Source organism: Corvus moneduloides, chromosome 7 (assembly GCF_009650955.1).
Source record: "Corvus moneduloides isolate bCorMon1 chromosome 7, bCorMon1.pri, whole genome shotgun sequence".
Lineage (NCBI taxonomy): Eukaryota > Metazoa > Chordata > Aves > Passeriformes > Corvidae > Corvus > Corvus moneduloides.
The window spans coordinates 16,447,464-16,463,900 of NC_045482.1; the positions used below are offsets into that span (position 1 = coordinate 16,447,464).

At 41.2% G+C, this 16,437-nt stretch overlaps 1 protein-coding gene and 1 long non-coding RNA gene across 4 annotated transcripts in view; one reads left to right on the forward strand and one right to left on the reverse strand.

Moving 5' to 3' along the window:
• Positions 1-267: 267 nt before the first annotated feature.
• The window catches only part of PDE11A (phosphodiesterase 11A), a 115,435-nt gene continuing 99,265 nt past the window's right edge, over positions 268-16,437 (forward strand). Inside the window, exons 1-2 of one of the 2 annotated variants that reach the window (XM_032113902.1) lie at positions 268-1,597; positions 13,868-14,026. In XM_032113902.1, coding sequence (XP_031969793.1) covers positions 779-1,597; positions 13,868-14,026 — 978 coding nt within the window. In that variant the 5' untranslated portion in view covers positions 268-778. Of the gene's footprint in view, positions 1,598-13,867; positions 14,027-16,437 lie in introns of those variants that run through there. The other variant, XM_032113903.1, reaches the window with a different exon arrangement.
• Positions 2,606-16,437, reverse strand: part of LOC116446310 — a 108,142-nt gene continuing 94,310 nt past the window's right edge. For both annotated transcript variants that reach the window (XR_004241131.1, XR_004241130.1), the window contains exon 4: positions 2,606-11,843. This is a non-coding gene — a long non-coding RNA (uncharacterized LOC116446310). The remainder of the gene's footprint in view (positions 11,844-16,437) is intronic.

The following is a 16,437-nucleotide window of genomic DNA, read 5'->3' on the forward strand; positions in this document are numbered from 1 at the left end:
CGGACCGCGGGCGGGAGCCGCGGCGGGGTTCGTCCCTTCCCCGAACGTGGATCACAGACAAAAGGCCCCTCCCTTTCCCCCCGCACGCTCCCCCGATGTTGTTGAATGAAGCTCCCTAGCACAGCTCCCCACTGCCGGGGGTCCTCCCGCCGGGGACCCTGCGCGCCCCGCCCGCCCTGCCGAGGCGGCTGCTGCCGGGCGGGCGGCAGTGCTCCCCCCCGCAGCGGGGCTTGCCAGCGCTCCCGGCCAGCTCTCCCTCCTACCCGCCTGCCCCCCCGCTCGGCTCACGCGTCCTCCCCTCCCTCCTTCTCAGTGGTCTGCCGGCTGGCTTACGCAGGAGCCGCCGCCAGCACTGACAGCACTTGGCAGAAGGGGTTTGCCCGAGCGCTCCCAGAGCATCTCCAGAGGCGCGGCGGCACCGCCTGCCCGACTCACCAGGGGAGCGAGCGGCCCAGAACCGGGAACCGAGGCCAGAGCTGGAGAAAGGCTGAAAACCTGGAAGCACAAAAAAATACCTAAAAAATACGAATAATACTACTACTAATAATAAAGAGTGGTGGGCAGGAAAAGGAGGTCGCGAGGGAAAGCAGAAGGCGAGAAGGAGGCGCGCCGCTGAGGAGGGGCCTGGGCAAGGGGCAGAAGCGGCCCCTCGCCGGGGCTGCCGGCATCCCCCGTGCTCCGGGGCGGCCGTCGGGGCGGCAGCAGCAGCACGTGGCGGCGGCGGGGCATGGCCAGCGAGGGAGCTCCCGAGGCCTGAGCCGCCCCCGCCGCCGGCACCATGGCAGCCGCCGGCGATGCCGGCCTCGACGTGGCGGCGGTGGAAAGTTTCCTAGAGAGGCACCCCGAGCTGGTGGAGAAGTGGCTGCAGAGGAAGAACTCGCTCCCTAAAGCGCCTGCCGTCCCCGCCGCCCCCGCTGCCGGCCCGTCGGAGGAGCGGCGGAGCAGCGACGGCCCCGCCGGGAGCTGGGGGAGCGCGGGCGGTCCCGGCGGTCCCGGCCCCGGTCCCAGCCCTGGGGGGCTGCAGCGCCGAGCGTCCCAGAAGGAGCTGCGGAAGAGCTTCGCCCGCTCCAAGGCTATCCACGTCAACCTCACCTACGACGAGCATGTGCACGCCCGAGCGCAGGAGCCGCTGAGCAGCGTGCGGCGGCGGGCGCTGCTGCGGAAAGCCAGCTCCTTGCCCCCCACCACCGCCCACATCCTCAGCGCCCTGCTGGAGTCCCGCGTCAGCCTGCCCCAGTACCCCCCCACCGCCCTGGACTACAAGCGCTACCTCAAGGAGCACAACGAGCGCCAGTTCTTCCTGGAACTGGTCAAGGACATCTCCAATGACCTGGACCTCACCAGCCTCAGCTACAAGATTCTCATCTTCGTCTGCCTCATGGTGGACGCGGACCGGGGATCCCTCTTCCTCGTAGAGGGAACCTCCGCCGGCAAAAAGACCCTGGTCTCCAAGTTCTTCGATGTGCACGCCGGCACCCCGCTGCTGCCCTGCGGCTCCACCGAGGACAGCAACGAGGTGCAGGTGCCCTGGGGCAAGGGCATCATCGGCTACGTGGCGGAGCACGGAGAGACGGTCAACATTCCCGACGCCTACCAGGTAGGAGCCAGGCAGGCTCCCCCGGCCCGCGGCGGCGGAGGAGCCCCCGCCATCGCCTGGCCCTGCCTCTCCCCGGGGCGTCCCTCCTGCCGCCAGCCTCCCCCGCCGTGTCCCGGCCGGGAATGCCGCGGGTCTGCGCGGGGCGAGTGCCGACGGGACGCCGGGAAAGCGGGAGGGGAGGCCCCGCCTGGGTGGTCCGTGGGGCTAAAGGGGCCCTACAATCGGCGCAGCAGTGCTCTGGATTTCGCAGGAGCCATAGGAGGCTTCTTGTGTTTCCAAAGCATGTTTTGGAACCGGCTGAAAAAAAGTTTTAAAAAAATGCTTGTGACAGTCCCAATTATAATGTTCTTAAATTTCTGTCTCAATGTTCCCTGGCTGTCCGCTGCTGAAAAAAATCTCACTGCTTTCAAAAGAGCATATATTTTCACCTTTGCATACCCACTCACCCCACATGGTATATGTTTTCAAACCTATTCCTAGCAGTGATAATAGCCAGCGTCCTGCTCTTCTCCAACAATTACTTTGCCAACCTTTTAATTCTTTAGAGGCTTCAGTGTGAATTGTGAAAATGTAGTTCTGGCTTCAAGGCAGACATTGACCCCTGGCTTCAGCAGGGACAGACGAGCCTTTGCCCGAATGTGTCAATGTAGACCAGAGCCTTCAGTTTGCTGGCTTGAAATTTACCTCTCTTTCCGGGAGTCTGTTTCTAGTGTTTTTTTTCTGTAAGACACTGTCAGCAATTGGGAGTTCTTGAGAAAATGAAGAATCACAAAATGACACGTTTTCTCAGTTAGGATATTGGAGAGCTTTAGAAAGGTGGGAGATGTAGGTCTTGAAGAATTTTAGTAGTAATCATTGCCCAGTGCCTTATTTTACTCTACAATAATAACTAAAACAATAAACATTAAAGAATTGATGATGCTTTACAGCAGCCTACAAGGAAGAAACTTGAAAAATAAGATTTGGTTATTTTTGTTTTTTAAATACAGAAGAAGAAGAACCAGGGTATATGTATTTGGGACTGAATATTTATTTATTTATTTGTCAAGCAGTATTTGAAAAACACTAGGCACCTCAGAGATCCAGACTGACAGAGGTTTCCAACCCACAGATTTCAAAGGGAATGGTAAAGATGCTCAGACTAAAATGAGTATTGGATCACCTTTGAAAAAAAATTCAACTGTCTTCCTTTATTTTTTTCCGCTTTTTGCATTTTCTTTCATATTACACTTTTTCTTGCAATCTGTTTTTGTTACTTGCACTTGTAAAACTGTGCAATTCCCAGAATATCTGCTGTTGTAGGTGAAGCAGTATGTTCTCAGTAGTCCAAACTCACTAAACAGATAAAGGATATCTGAGTTTGGCTAGGAAGGAACCTGATCCCTCCTTCTAACTCTGGATAGCTCCAGCCACCTTTTTATTTGGAGGTGAGAATGCCACTGGAAGGGCAGTGTTTTCTACTCCTAGAGACATATATTGTTCTAGTTTTTCTTTGGTGTTTGTTCACTTTGTGTTCCCTTCCCTGTGAAAAAGTCCAGCTTCTTTGAACAGTTTATTTTCTGTTTCATCCACAGGGAAAAGTGAAAAGCAATCCATCCACTTGCCATTCCCATTACATTTTTGTCTGGCTCTTATTCAAAATCAATTTAAATATTATAAATAATATAGTTCATTGTATGTTTAAGCCCTAAGTACATTAGTTGCAGGAGATGGGCAAGTTCTAATCCAAGTCCATCCTGTAATTACATCAAATGCAACTTACTTTCAGTGGAGCTACTTCGATTGACTTTAGTGCAAATGAAGCTTAAGACCTTCCAACTGTAATGAAAGTTGTGCTTGATAATAAAACAGGGCCCTGCTTTCAGTTACAGTTCTGAGTTAGTACAGTTTATCTTCTCTTACTTGGCAAAGATATATATCCATTGTGCATCATTAAAAGGAGACATTTCTAATTTAACGGTATAAAGAGCTCTATGGAAGCCCAGGTCCATGTGCGTGAAGAGGTGACAGCTGTTCTATTTCAGATCCTTGTAGTGCTCACAATGGAGCACTTTAAAAATTAATAAATATGATAATATTATTTTCTGCCACTGATAGTGTAAGTGTTTAATCAACTCTCAGGTAAAAAACCAGCACCACTAGAAAGCTCTGTCAGGTGGAGCTGAAGAAAAAGGGGTAACAGCAGAGCACCATTTTTTTTGTCCATTGAAGAGGGTTTCTACACTGATGCTAACTGTTTGGCAAGAAAAGGCCTTACACAAGGTCAGAGGAACTTCTAGATTAATTTAAACTTAATTTGTTTGTTTTTTTAAATTAGCTAACTTGTTTAAAAAGAGGTAAACATACTTCCATATCATCAATTAGCTAGTTTACTGTATTGGGAAATTTATATTTATTCAATCATCTCTGTTTTCTCAGAGCCTGATCAAATACCAGTTGGAATTCTACCACTGAGTACAAATTGGGTTGCCTGCTTGTACTGTCAGCTACGACTGACATTAATGGGACTTCAGTGCAATCAACATCACATTTAAATGCTGTCATGTGTTCCATGCAGGCAGTCCCCTGTGCCCATCAGACTGATTGTTTCAGGAAGTATTTGTAAATGACTGGTTGTGTCATTATCAGTGTAGTATTTCAATCACACATTTCTTTTTCTAAAAAGAAAAAATACTAAAAAATGAAATCATTAATAGGATAGGGGTTTTCCACAGTCCAGGTGACTGTTACTGTTGTTGAGTGGGACTTTCAAAATCTGTTCATGTGAACAATCTTTCTTAATTCAATAAACATGCAAAGATACAAGGTTTGGAATTAATGTTACGTATTGAGGACTGTATAATAATCACTTCTTTTAATACTAAACAATGACCATATAAGATGTCACAGTAGTTTAATTTATGAAGTTCAGCTCTGACTGAACAAACTTCTGGAGGCTCACAGCAATAGCAAATTTGACAAATGGTTTATGGAAAGGTTTAGGTGAATGTCATATGACATTCAAAAGTTGCACAATTTCATTCGTGGCATTAAAAGCTTTATTTATTACATTGCAAAGTCATTTGCTGAAAGTGAGTTTATAATTTTAACAGTTTGTAACATGCATGATCTAATCTGCACCAGTTAGCAGTACAGAGAATTTGAGAAAGGAAAGCAATTAGATACTTTCTTTGCATTTTCACTTTGAAGCCAGTCTAAAACTCTTTCTCCTGAAATTAATCCAGTTGAATTGTAAATCAAAGTTTCAGTCACTTTAAGTTCTAAAATAAGGCCTTGGACACCCCCATATGTAAATTTTGGGAAGGATTTCTGACTCCCTTTTCATATGGGTATAATGCACTATATCTTGAGCACATGTGTTGGAAGAATCAGGTCATACTGGCAAGGAAATTTGGGGCCTAAATGTCCATTGAGGCTCCTTTTGACAGAGAACAGATGTAGCTTCCGTCGTCATATATGAAGACCATTAAGCCTTTTATAAGTACACAGACAGAGATCATTACCTGTAGTTCTTAGAAGCTGTTTACAAATTTGAGATTTTTTCCTATTTGAAGCTGTGGATTTTTTTATGTCATCCATTCTTCACACAGGAGATCCATGATGTTTAGCTGAAATTACTGATAATTACAATTTTGTTCCATCTTCTAGAGCAGTATTTAAATAATAAACATTTTAAATTACAGGTAATATTTGGCTATTGTTACACCTTTAGGTGTGCAAAAATTAGGAAACAATTTAATAGCATCCTAAATCCTCCTAACTAGTGGAAAAAATATTACCCTCTAGAATAGTAAGCATATATCAGAAAGCGGTGAAAAACGTGTTCTGCCATTTTCTGGTGTCAGCTGAATAAAGTTTCTGCACATCTTATGTTACATTTGGAATTTTAAAAGTAGCTTTAAAAGACAGAAGACAGAAATGGCTTACTCAGATGGATGTTTTAATAAAGCATGTAGCAAAGAGAAGAAATATTAAATGGAGTCATGCTAAGACATGGGGTTTGTACCTTATAGAAAGTGCCATAAAATATGGCCAGAGTTATTTTTCAATACAGCTCAAGTCTTCAGAAAGAAAATGTAACTACGTTACTGCAACTGAAATCAGGGAAAGTAAGAAACAAATCGAGCTCTCTTTGTACTCGACTCTCTTGTTACCTCTTTCAAGCCTAGGCCAAGTGTAACATAGTTAATGCACACACAGCCTTTCACAGCAACTTCTAAACGTCCTTGAATACCTGGGTACAGGCATGGGTGTTGTCTTTTTCATGCCCTCCTGGTGAGCTCTGAGCATTCAGTGTCTCCTGCTGTGCCGGGACAGAATCACGGAGTTACTACTCAGGGGTGCAAACCTTTGAGCCTGGGAGGGTTGTGTGGGGCTGGCTGTGGGTGTAGAAGGTCAAGAAGAGGCATGAGCCACGTTTCCTCACACGGGGTAGCTGTTTGTCATCATCAGTATTAACAGCGAGCCTCTCTCAGTTTTGAAGAGCAGTTAAAGTACTAAAACCCTGTGGCCTGGGAGGTTCAGCTCTGCAGCTGGAAGCACTTATCACTGTTCTACTCAGCAGCACTGGGCAGTGGCACCAACAACAGCTGTATTCTTTTCAGTGTTGACTCTTAACAAGGACAGAGGTTGCTCTTAAAAGAGCAAAGATCCTAAGATCTGGCAAGCAGAATACACAGTGGTCTTTAAAATTTCCATGTAATACAGAAAAAAGGTAAAACCCAAACTTCCTTTGCTGTACATTAAATATGGCTAGGAAGTACCATGGGGAATGGTACCTCCTAGTACCATTGGAGATAACTGCAACAGTAAAAACTAAGGTGCTCTGATGGGCATTGCAGAAAAGGACACTCCAGCCCATCATGCTAAATTTAGGAAAACTTGAAATTCTAAGTACAAGTCCGTAAATTGATGAAGGGGTTCTGTAATTATCCCTGTGTCTGCAGCCCAGTGGCTGTGAACATGCCCTTCATCCTTTGTGTCACAGTGGTGCTGGTCTGGGAGAGAAGGATCTTTCTATAGGAGGCAGCTCCTGGGAGGGAAGGGCAGAGAGCCCTCAAGGCAGCAGCTGAGGACATCTCTTCACCTCCTGTCACCTCCCTCACTCCTCCATAAGTCTTCTTCTTTGGGAGCAGTTTCTGACTGATGCATAAAATGTCCTGAGACCTTCCCAGGTCACACCACCACGACTCTCTGGAGGCGCCTGCCAGAGGCAGGAGCTTCTGGCTGACACCAGGGACATGTAGAGGGACACTTGTCCAAAGCAAAGGCTCAGTTGTTTCATGTCCCCGTGCTGCTACTGTGGATCCCCAGGACAGACAGGGCTGGGCAGTGCAGCGTACGCTGCTGGTGGCAGCCCTCAGGTATCGTGAGGAGTCACACCTTCCCTCCACGCTTCTGTGAGCAGGTGAGGTTGCCTCTCCCCCCAGGCAGGCAGTGGCCTGTCCTCCAGAGTTGCTCAGTCATTACTCCATGGATCCTCACCACCTTCTTGCTGTCCCAGGTGTGCCCATCATGGATGTGATGCTGAGATAGTTTGGGATGAGTAGAAGGTGGGCCAGCAGTGGCTGTGCTGAGGGTGCCCAGGGGGTGTTTCTTTGCTATAAGTCCCTGCACTGGTCCCCAGCTCTCCCTGCTGCAGCAGGTCCCAGATCCCTGGGCTGTTGGCCCTGCAGAGCTTTGGCAGGAAAAGCTTTTTGGAGAGCTGGGGTGGTTTTCCTTTTGGTAAGCTGGTAGATGTTAACTGGTTTATTGCTTGGCTGATCCATCTCTCTGAAGAGTACAGATGTTTTCAGGGGTTTTTTTTACCTCAGACGTTCTAGAATGTCTTTGTAGAACAGATGTGAAACTGGTGACACTCTGTGGCATATAGTTCCTCATGAGAAGGCAGTATATATATATATTTGATGAGAGCAGGTCAGTGACTAGAAGAAAAAACTGAAAGATTTGGCCCTTCAAATTTTAGCTGAAGTCCTGTTACAGGCACAAGACTGAGTAAAGTTGTAGTTTTGTGTGGTAAATGATTTTGGTGTTCTGCTTGATTGGCTTTCAATTTTTCCAAACAAATGGATATTTCATTTTGGTTATTTACAGTTATATGCTATTGCATATCTTTTCTATAGAATAACAAATTTAAGAAGTATACATGCATCATTATGCAAGTTAATTTGTTTTACTTTTCTAAAACAACCCTATTGACAAACTATGAAAAATAAATGACTGAAAGTAATGGCTCAGCAGTTATGAGTTAACAGGGCAACAGCAACTCTGTGCAGTCTGAGCTTCATGTCTCTACACTGCACACTTAAAAATGAGTGCTGCTTTGTTAATAACAAACACTACTGCTTTGTCACAATAAGATACTTTTAATTTCTTATTCAAGAATCCTATTACACTGCTGCCGTAACACTTGAAACTGTGTTGCCCACGTGAGTAATCTCCAGCAGGTGCTAGGTTTAAACCCATACACAGATTTCTCTTGAAACACCCAGGAGTCTTGTTGGTTTCCTTGCTCAGAGGAGTATTAGCTTTTTTAAGCCACCTGTGTGTATATGTCTTGTTTAAAGAATCATGACTATTTAGGAGGTCAGCACTAAGCTGTGTCCCAAAGAAACGTTGGAACAAGATGGGAACATGGGCATGGTTATAGTTGGTGCCCAGTGCAGCATCAGTCAGGGCTGGTACAGGAGGAGAGAGAGAACCACTATGATGGAGTAACCAGGTGTCATCTCTAAATATTGAAAATCAGATGGAAAATATTTTTCTTTGTAAACAATTTCTTTAATAGTGATACAATCAGACTAGAAGTGTACAGAATCTGCTGTACATAAGACCACAGCTTGACTCACTGTCGTGCTATTGGTGATCTAACTGGAGTTAGTTTTGAAGGAAGAAAACAAAAACTTTATGTGATGGATCTGGGTGATGTCCTACAGAGGAATATTTTCTGACCCCTACTCCTGATCAGTTCCGACTATGAAGCGTGAACTGTAATTATGCTTATTAGCTAGGCACTCATGTTTGCAGACTTGCTAGTGCTTATACAGTCATTTACTCCTCTTCAAGAATATTATGTGATTTTTTTCACATTAATTATGTGCAAGTCATAATTAGACAAATATGCATTGTTACTAATGTCAGTTGTCAAACTAATAAATGAAACAGTGGTCAGAAAAAGGGTAAAAATCATATGAGACGCTCCCATCAATCAAACTAAACAAAGCCCCAAACTCCTGACATATGCAGGGGGGTAAAAAAAACACCAAAAAACTTTTAGTATTGCATTGTTGCAAATCAACACATTTTTTGTTTTTTCGAAGTAAGCTACTTTATAAATTCAGACTATATGTGGTCTTAGTTTTAAATCTGGAACTTAAAAATTTTTGAGAATCAATGTTCTTTCCTTTTATAAGAATTGTTTTGGGAGTAAAGAAGTAAGAGTTGGCTGAGCTGTTTCATGTGTCCTATCTGTTGTAGTAATTTTATCTTATAAGAAATATTGCTGTCACGGTATAAATAGTCAAAATATAACTGGATTGTGCTTATTTACTTGGGAGAATTAGGTTTGCTATGCTGCTGCCTGGTACTAGTTTGTTCTCCTGCTGCTTTTGTCTCTGGGGATTTTGGGGGAGATGACAGGAGTAGCTGAGCAGTCCTTACAGGGAAGTCTCTTCAGAGATTGCTTTATTACTTGTGTTTTGTGTGTGAGTTTCTTGTCTACAAGGTTTCCCCATATCTCCTTTAGTGGTTCATTGCTTGGGTTTTGTTTCCTGTTTATGCACAATGTAATTTGCACCATATGGGATTTTTAGAAAAGTGTGTCTAAAACAGAGTGCATGCCTTAATTTTTTTTATTTGTATTTAGCTTTTTTAATGTTAAGCTTTGAATCTGGAGAACCTGCTGTCTTTTAGATTGCTCTTTTTCGTTTCTTGCTCTTTTTGCTTTCTATAAAAGCTTATGTATTGTACTTACAGGAAGCGTGATTAAGAAAGTGAATTGAATTATGAAATCTTCCAACTTCAATTTCTTTATTTTTGTAAAGGCTCTTAGAGGACAGCTTTCTATAAATTCACTCAAACTTGTCTATCCCATGCAGTTTGGTACTACAGTAATACTCAGGTATTAACAATATTGTCATACTACTTGTATTAGTTATTTTTGATGCAACATAGCAACTTAATCAGTAATTTAAATACACTATCATCCGGGAAATTTTGATGCAAGTTTGTATGCTTTTTAATAGAGCCCTTTCTAAAGAAAAAAACAAAGCAACAACAAAAAATGGTGCAGTAAATGGTAAAATATAATAGGCCAGGCCTGTTAATTGAACATTTTTTTGTAGTGTTCTCTTCTGCATGATAAAAAGATTTGAAAAGTGTTTTCAAATCATAAAATCAGAAATGGCTTTCTCTTTTAGCTGTCAGCTTTGGCTGAAGCATTTGGTGCATTTCACTAGGTTAAACACTTTTCCTTAGATATTGGACAAAGAGGAAGTGGCTTTGTCATGAAGACTTAATTCCTGGAAATGTTGGGAAGCAGATTTCATCCTCCATTATAATATTTGAGTCTTAGCTAACTTGGGTTAGGGTTATACTTTTTTCTGTTTTCTAAGTCATGGTAATAATGCTTACATAAACTGTATTCATTTTGATAAGGTTATAAAAAGACATGTTTTCTTTTCAAGTTCAAAGAGTTACCCTACATTTGAAAAAGACAGAAAAACCCAGTGAAACCTGTATGTTTGCTAACAACGTATGAACTACCTACTGTAACAGAAAATCAACACCAAAAGGCAGTTGGGGAAACTGCTCAGAAGCCAAAACTTTAGTTGAAAGTTGAGATTCTGATAATATATGATTCTAGAATCCTAATGGAAAAAAAAACCTTTCTGTACCTTAATCTGGTCTTATACAGAATAAAACCTTGAAGATATTTGTCTGGTTTCATTCACTGGCAATCTTCAAATTTGTCCAGAAAACTGGGACTACATTGTTTCTGTGCAGGTAACTGAAATACCAGCTCTTGTATTGATGGATCAAACTTGCTCTCTTCTGTGTCTTTACTTGATTATCACCTTTCACAGGGTAACATTTACAATCAATAAATATCCTTAAGGCTAGGATAGGGTTTGTCCTACAGAGTAACTTCTTCTTGATGGCAGATGTAAAATTCCAGTTAAAAGTGCCTCAGCCTTCACATTTTTAATATCCCTATGTAGAAAACTCATTATATAGAAGCAGTAAAACCAGGTATGTTTGGTTTTAGTAATGTTTTAAACAGTCAGTGGAAGACTTTAATTCATGAGCATTCTTGCATGAAAATACTGTAAGTACACTTAGAATTATGGTGAAGTCTCTCTCAGAAGTTTTTGTTTAGTCTGCCCCTGATTTCTGAATATATAACTTAATTGTAAAAAACTTAAAAGCAAGTGCTGCATTGCTGTCATAAACACTGATAATTCTTACTACCCAGGAGCCTGGTACAAATGAGGACCCCGTCGTGTTGCAGGCTTTTCCAACATGTGGGGATAATACAGTTTATATCTCAAAATGTTTGCAATCTGACAAAGAGCTTCTCTCTGATTTACCAGCTTTGTTATCAGCTGCTAAATAGGCCTCCTTGCTCAAGGTTACTACCCTGTGAGGAGAGGGAGGTATAAATTTTGTCCAAGCTTCTTGGCCATCACAGTTCACACTTGGATGTTGAGATTTTTATTGGTACTGTTAAACTCAGTAAAACTTCTCTGTTAGATCCTGCCATGTATGTCCTATTATGACAATACTTGATGAAAGAAGAGAGTGTGGGGATAAGAGGTTTGGAACATAATGCAGGTCATCCAGTCATTCTGTTCTCTATGCATATTGCATGGTCCAGCAATAGCAATGTTGCCAGGAGCAGCATTTTATTTTGTTCACTTATCTCTCCTCATCACTTTCTCCAGTGTCATCCAAATGAAATTCTGGCATGCTTTTCCACAAAAGATTAGGGATAGGTTCACTTCACATCTTGATGATTCTCAGCTTTTACCAAGTCAGTGAGTTTTTTCTCGATAACAGCTAATTTTTCCAATTAAATGCATTAACTTTCTTAGACTACTGTACCTTTAGTTTCAACTCCAAGATGTTTTATACCCTTCTGCAAAAGGTCATCTGGTTCTCTAGCATCAGTGGATATAATCTGATACTTGCTTCCTCCTAGTGTAGAGGTTCCAGGGAGAGACACAAACAGGAAACTTCCATGATCTGCCTGAAAAGAGAAGCAATGCAGCAGGAGCGAGGTGTACATTAAAGGAAACACCAGCACTTTTCAGACTGCTAATCCCTCCTGTGTCTCTACTACTCCATAGCATCCATTGAGGAACACTTGCTCCATAGCTCATCACTGCTAAGTGTTGCCAGCACTGGCAGCTGTAGGGCTGATACAGCTGGATCTCATTCAGACTGGTTCACCAGCCCCTCTCCTGCGTACCACCACACCCTGCAGATCAAGCAACATTTTTTTATGTTAATCTTGAGGCCTGTTGAAAAGGCAATGATTACATGTCCCAGTTGTATGGGGTGTATCCAGATAAGGAAATCTCAACTCACTTTTGGTGTGACCAACAGCTGTTTCTTTCAGTTAAACTGCCCCTTGAAGGTTTACTTTTTTGTAAGGCCCACTAGGTATCAATCAACAACAGTATTGCTGCTCAAGGCACACTGTTGTTTCAGTGTTCTCCCCATGTATTCTGTTTTGCTTGGTGCAAAATAAGTAGAGCAGGGACTGACTTCAGTAGCACAAAATACATTATCAATATTTCAGCAACAATTGCTAATTCCAAATAGTAGTTCAGACATTATCAGGAAGTACTGGAAGAAATGTTTAATTTATTCATTAGCGAAGCCTACGGTGTGATAATTGCACTGCATTTTCCTTTCTTCTGTTGTAGAAGAACCGTATCTTTCTAGGCAGGATTCTCTACCTGTGCAGAAGAGTTCAGCTTCTATTGAAGTTGATATAAAAGTGTTTAGAAGCATATGGAAAGATGACAAGATCAGACAGATTTGTGTTCTTGATGCTGTTATTAAAAAACATCCATCATGGGAGTTCTGGTTCTCCCAAAGAATTTGTTGGGTATGTTTGGTATTAATTCCTTGTGGTTGAAATGTTGGAAAATGTGCAATAGGTAATAAAGTAGCCAAATGTATATGTTAATCTTTATAATGGGTAAGAATAGAGCATTTCTAAATCATGTCTCAAGGTGACTAGAAGAGACTATTTTGATAGCATCTGGAATTTGCAACAGGGAAATAGAAATCGATATAAAATTGTCAAGAAAAAAAATGGTCAGGTTTTAGTATCAGTAAAATTTTAATGAAATCCTTATCACAATCAAATTAAGGACTGCGTGGATTGTTTTCATGACTTGAGACAATATGGGCATTTTTTCACAGCCAGTATTGTTTAAACTTTTGAAAACAAAAAGTTGAGCTTAATTTTGTACAACAGCTTAGTTCCCTCATGTTAATAGAGTCTGAACTGGCTATAACTATTGTCTGAAGCACAAATGCTCTTCACCCTGGAGGAACCGAGCTGCTGAAAAGCAGTAATTTCCTCTCTGGCTGATAGAAGATCTGTTGAAGACTATGCTCTACCAAGATGAACAAAAGTGATGTCAGCACTACCTCCTAACTTTTCAGCCTCCTTTGAGTTACTTTATGATCTGCACTTTGGGCTTTACTGTTCCAGAGAATGGATTGCTGCACTGTGCTTTTTTTTGAACAGGGACATTCCTGTACTTAGTTTCCAGAAAGAGCTGAGGTTTTTACTGTATTTCTTTGAGAACGTGTTTGTACTACATTGCAATACTAGTCCACATAACCAGTCTTGCTTGAACAGACAGAAATGGGGCCAAAAAAGAGTCTCCATTAACTTGACAGAGACACTGTGAGCATCTGCAGAATATGGGTGTGAAACGGCAGCAGGGCCTAGCAGAAGGGCGTACGGATGATCACGTTACTAATGGCAGGTATCAGCCTTGGCTGACATTCTTCTAACTGACATATAAATGTGGGACTTCTGTGAATGTGACTGTGTAATGGTAAGCCTTGTACTGATCCCCTGAGAAAAGTGAGGAGACACAGCTAATAAAGAATAGGCTGGTAACAGAGAAGCAACAGCATAATGCTACTGAAAAATACCATATCGGACATCAAGAAAAGTACTTTGCTGTCTGAAGAAAGCTTAGATATATGAAATGTATGTTAATGCTTCCATATTTTCTTTTGAAGGATCGACGCTTTAATGATGAGATTGACAAACTGACGGGATACAAGACAAAGTCACTCTTGTGCATGCCCATAAGAAACAGTGATGGAGAGATTATTGGTGTTGCCCAAGCAATAAATAAGACTCCAGGAGGTGCCCCTTTTTCTGATGATGATGAAAAAGTAAGATTACCTTTACTTTTGCATGCTTTCTAAATTTTTTCTCTAATTCAGTAGACTTGTCTAGAGAGACTTAATCTAAATTAGTAAATAGCACATAATTTGTATTAACAATTTTTTTAGAAGTGAGTAAGATAAAGTGTACATTTTTGTAATAGAATTTGTAATAGAATTTTGCAATAGAAAATGTAATAGAAATAAGAAAGGAAAAAAAATAGAAAACCTGTTCTGTAAACGTGTCAGTTCCTCTGGCTGAAACTTCAACTTAATCTTATGCAGAACTTTTTCATGTAGTAGATTTCAGTAGAAAGACTTTTTTAATTTTTGAAAACTTGACCTGTAAGAATTAGTTTGGGGGGGAAACTATCACAGAGATACTCCTAAGGCTGCTGACTCTACAAATCAAGATCTTCTCTTAGTACTTTCCTTGGAATAAATGCCTGTAGCATATTCAAAAGAAATTTTATTTTAGAGGAAATTATGCATATACAAATCTATTATTCTAAAATATTTGAGACTTGCAAATACCCATGAAAGGACAAAGAGGATGGGAAGGAACACCAGGTATGTATATGTCAGGTGGAATTTGGAGGGTAAAGTAAGCTCAAAAGGCAGGAAAGTAGAAGTATCTGCAAAGAAGGAACTTGAATTAAAGACAGCAGGGAAAATAGGAAATGGTGCTGTTGAAGGCAAATGTATTCAGCTGACCTTGGAGGGAAAATGTGCACAAAGCCAAAATGTGACTGGGGAAGAGAATGGCAGAGGGCAGCAAACTGGGGAGGAACAGAACTGCACCTCTGTCAGCCCAGGAGAGAGAAATGGAATCTCCTTTAAGCATGTAATAGAGAACTACTCTTTTATGTATTAAAATAGCATTGAATCTCATTTTTGTGGAAGTGTAGTTAGAGGCAAACTTTTCCTCCAAAAAGCTCTTTAGATTGATTCAAATGCAGTTGATGTTATACACCCTTTTTTTCTCTCCATGAAATTAATTGACTCTTAATTTCTGTCTCTGCAAAGTGTTTGTGTAACTGATTCGGCATAGTGATTTAGTTTGAATTAACTGACTTTAAATATAACTCAATTTTTGGATGGTACTTTATCTGAAGTTATCCAGTACTTCTTAAATTCCTTCTTTAGAAGCTATCTAAACTTGTGTAACAATAGGTTGCTTCTGAATTACTTTTGATTCTTGAGAATCTTGGATGTTTAAATTTGATTTATTAACAATGTATGCCTTAGTAGCTAACTACATGCGAATTAAACCTTCCCTGAACAGGGTATTTAGCACTTCATTTTTAGTACTGTCCTTGTAAAGGGAATTTTGTTTAAAATGCAGCTTTTATCACGGACCTACATTTGATTTTCATACATTCAACTAGCAAAACAACTGTGTACATGTGAATTGTGTATTATATAAATATTTTAATATACAAATATTTGATGCTAGTACTGATGCTTCCATTCAGTGACTTCCAAATATTATCTAAACATCAGCAAATTGTCATTTTAATTTTTTTCCTAGTAATTTATATCACTGTTATAAGCCTGTATGTTAGAACTCTTCACGAGTACATTGAATGGGTTCTGACATGTAGATTTTATGGAAAAGTAAATGAGAACATAACCATCATTTTGCCCTGTAATAGATCTTGGATTTAATGAGGCCTGGCAGTCCATGTACTGTTATTTCAAAACCCATGCTTTTAAGCTTTTTTCACTCAGTTGGAAACCTAGAGAGCATGATATACCTCTGGGAAGCAAGAGAGCACATACTTTCAGGAGAACTGTCTTGCAGGATTAGCAAGCAGGTTTTTTTAATCGTAATATCAACATAGATATTTGTAAGGAAAAGGAGGCAGGTGAAAACTGAGAAAGCCTTTACAAAATAAGAGAAGAAAACTGGGGTAGCCTGGGTATTGAGGTGACTTGTGCAGAAAAGTCTGGTAAGTAGCTGGTGAAAGACCTATATGCAGCTTATGTTGATATTACAGTTTCTGACGATCAGCAGCTTCAGAATGGTTAGAAAATGAAAATGTAAAACAGCAGTCTTTTTCCTACCCCCAAAACCCTCTCAGAGAAATGTCAGTATCATTTGAGTCTGACTCTTGTTTGCAAGAGTCTTTCCTCTCTTAGTATTGTGCAAAGCAATTAAAATAATCTGTTGGAGTTTTTTTTACAAAAAAACAAGACTATATTGTATAATGAAATGTCTCTTGGTGGCACTGCTGTCTTGAGTCAATAGGAAACAAAGACTTATGTTTTCAATTAGAATTAAGTAGATGCTAGCATCATTTTTATGTACTCTTAGTTATTTTCAGGAAGTTAATAGCAAATAAAATATTTAAGATTTGAGGAGTTTTTAATGCTCTCGAGCTGTAACCAAGTTTATATTTTGCAGTATCTAAAATGCA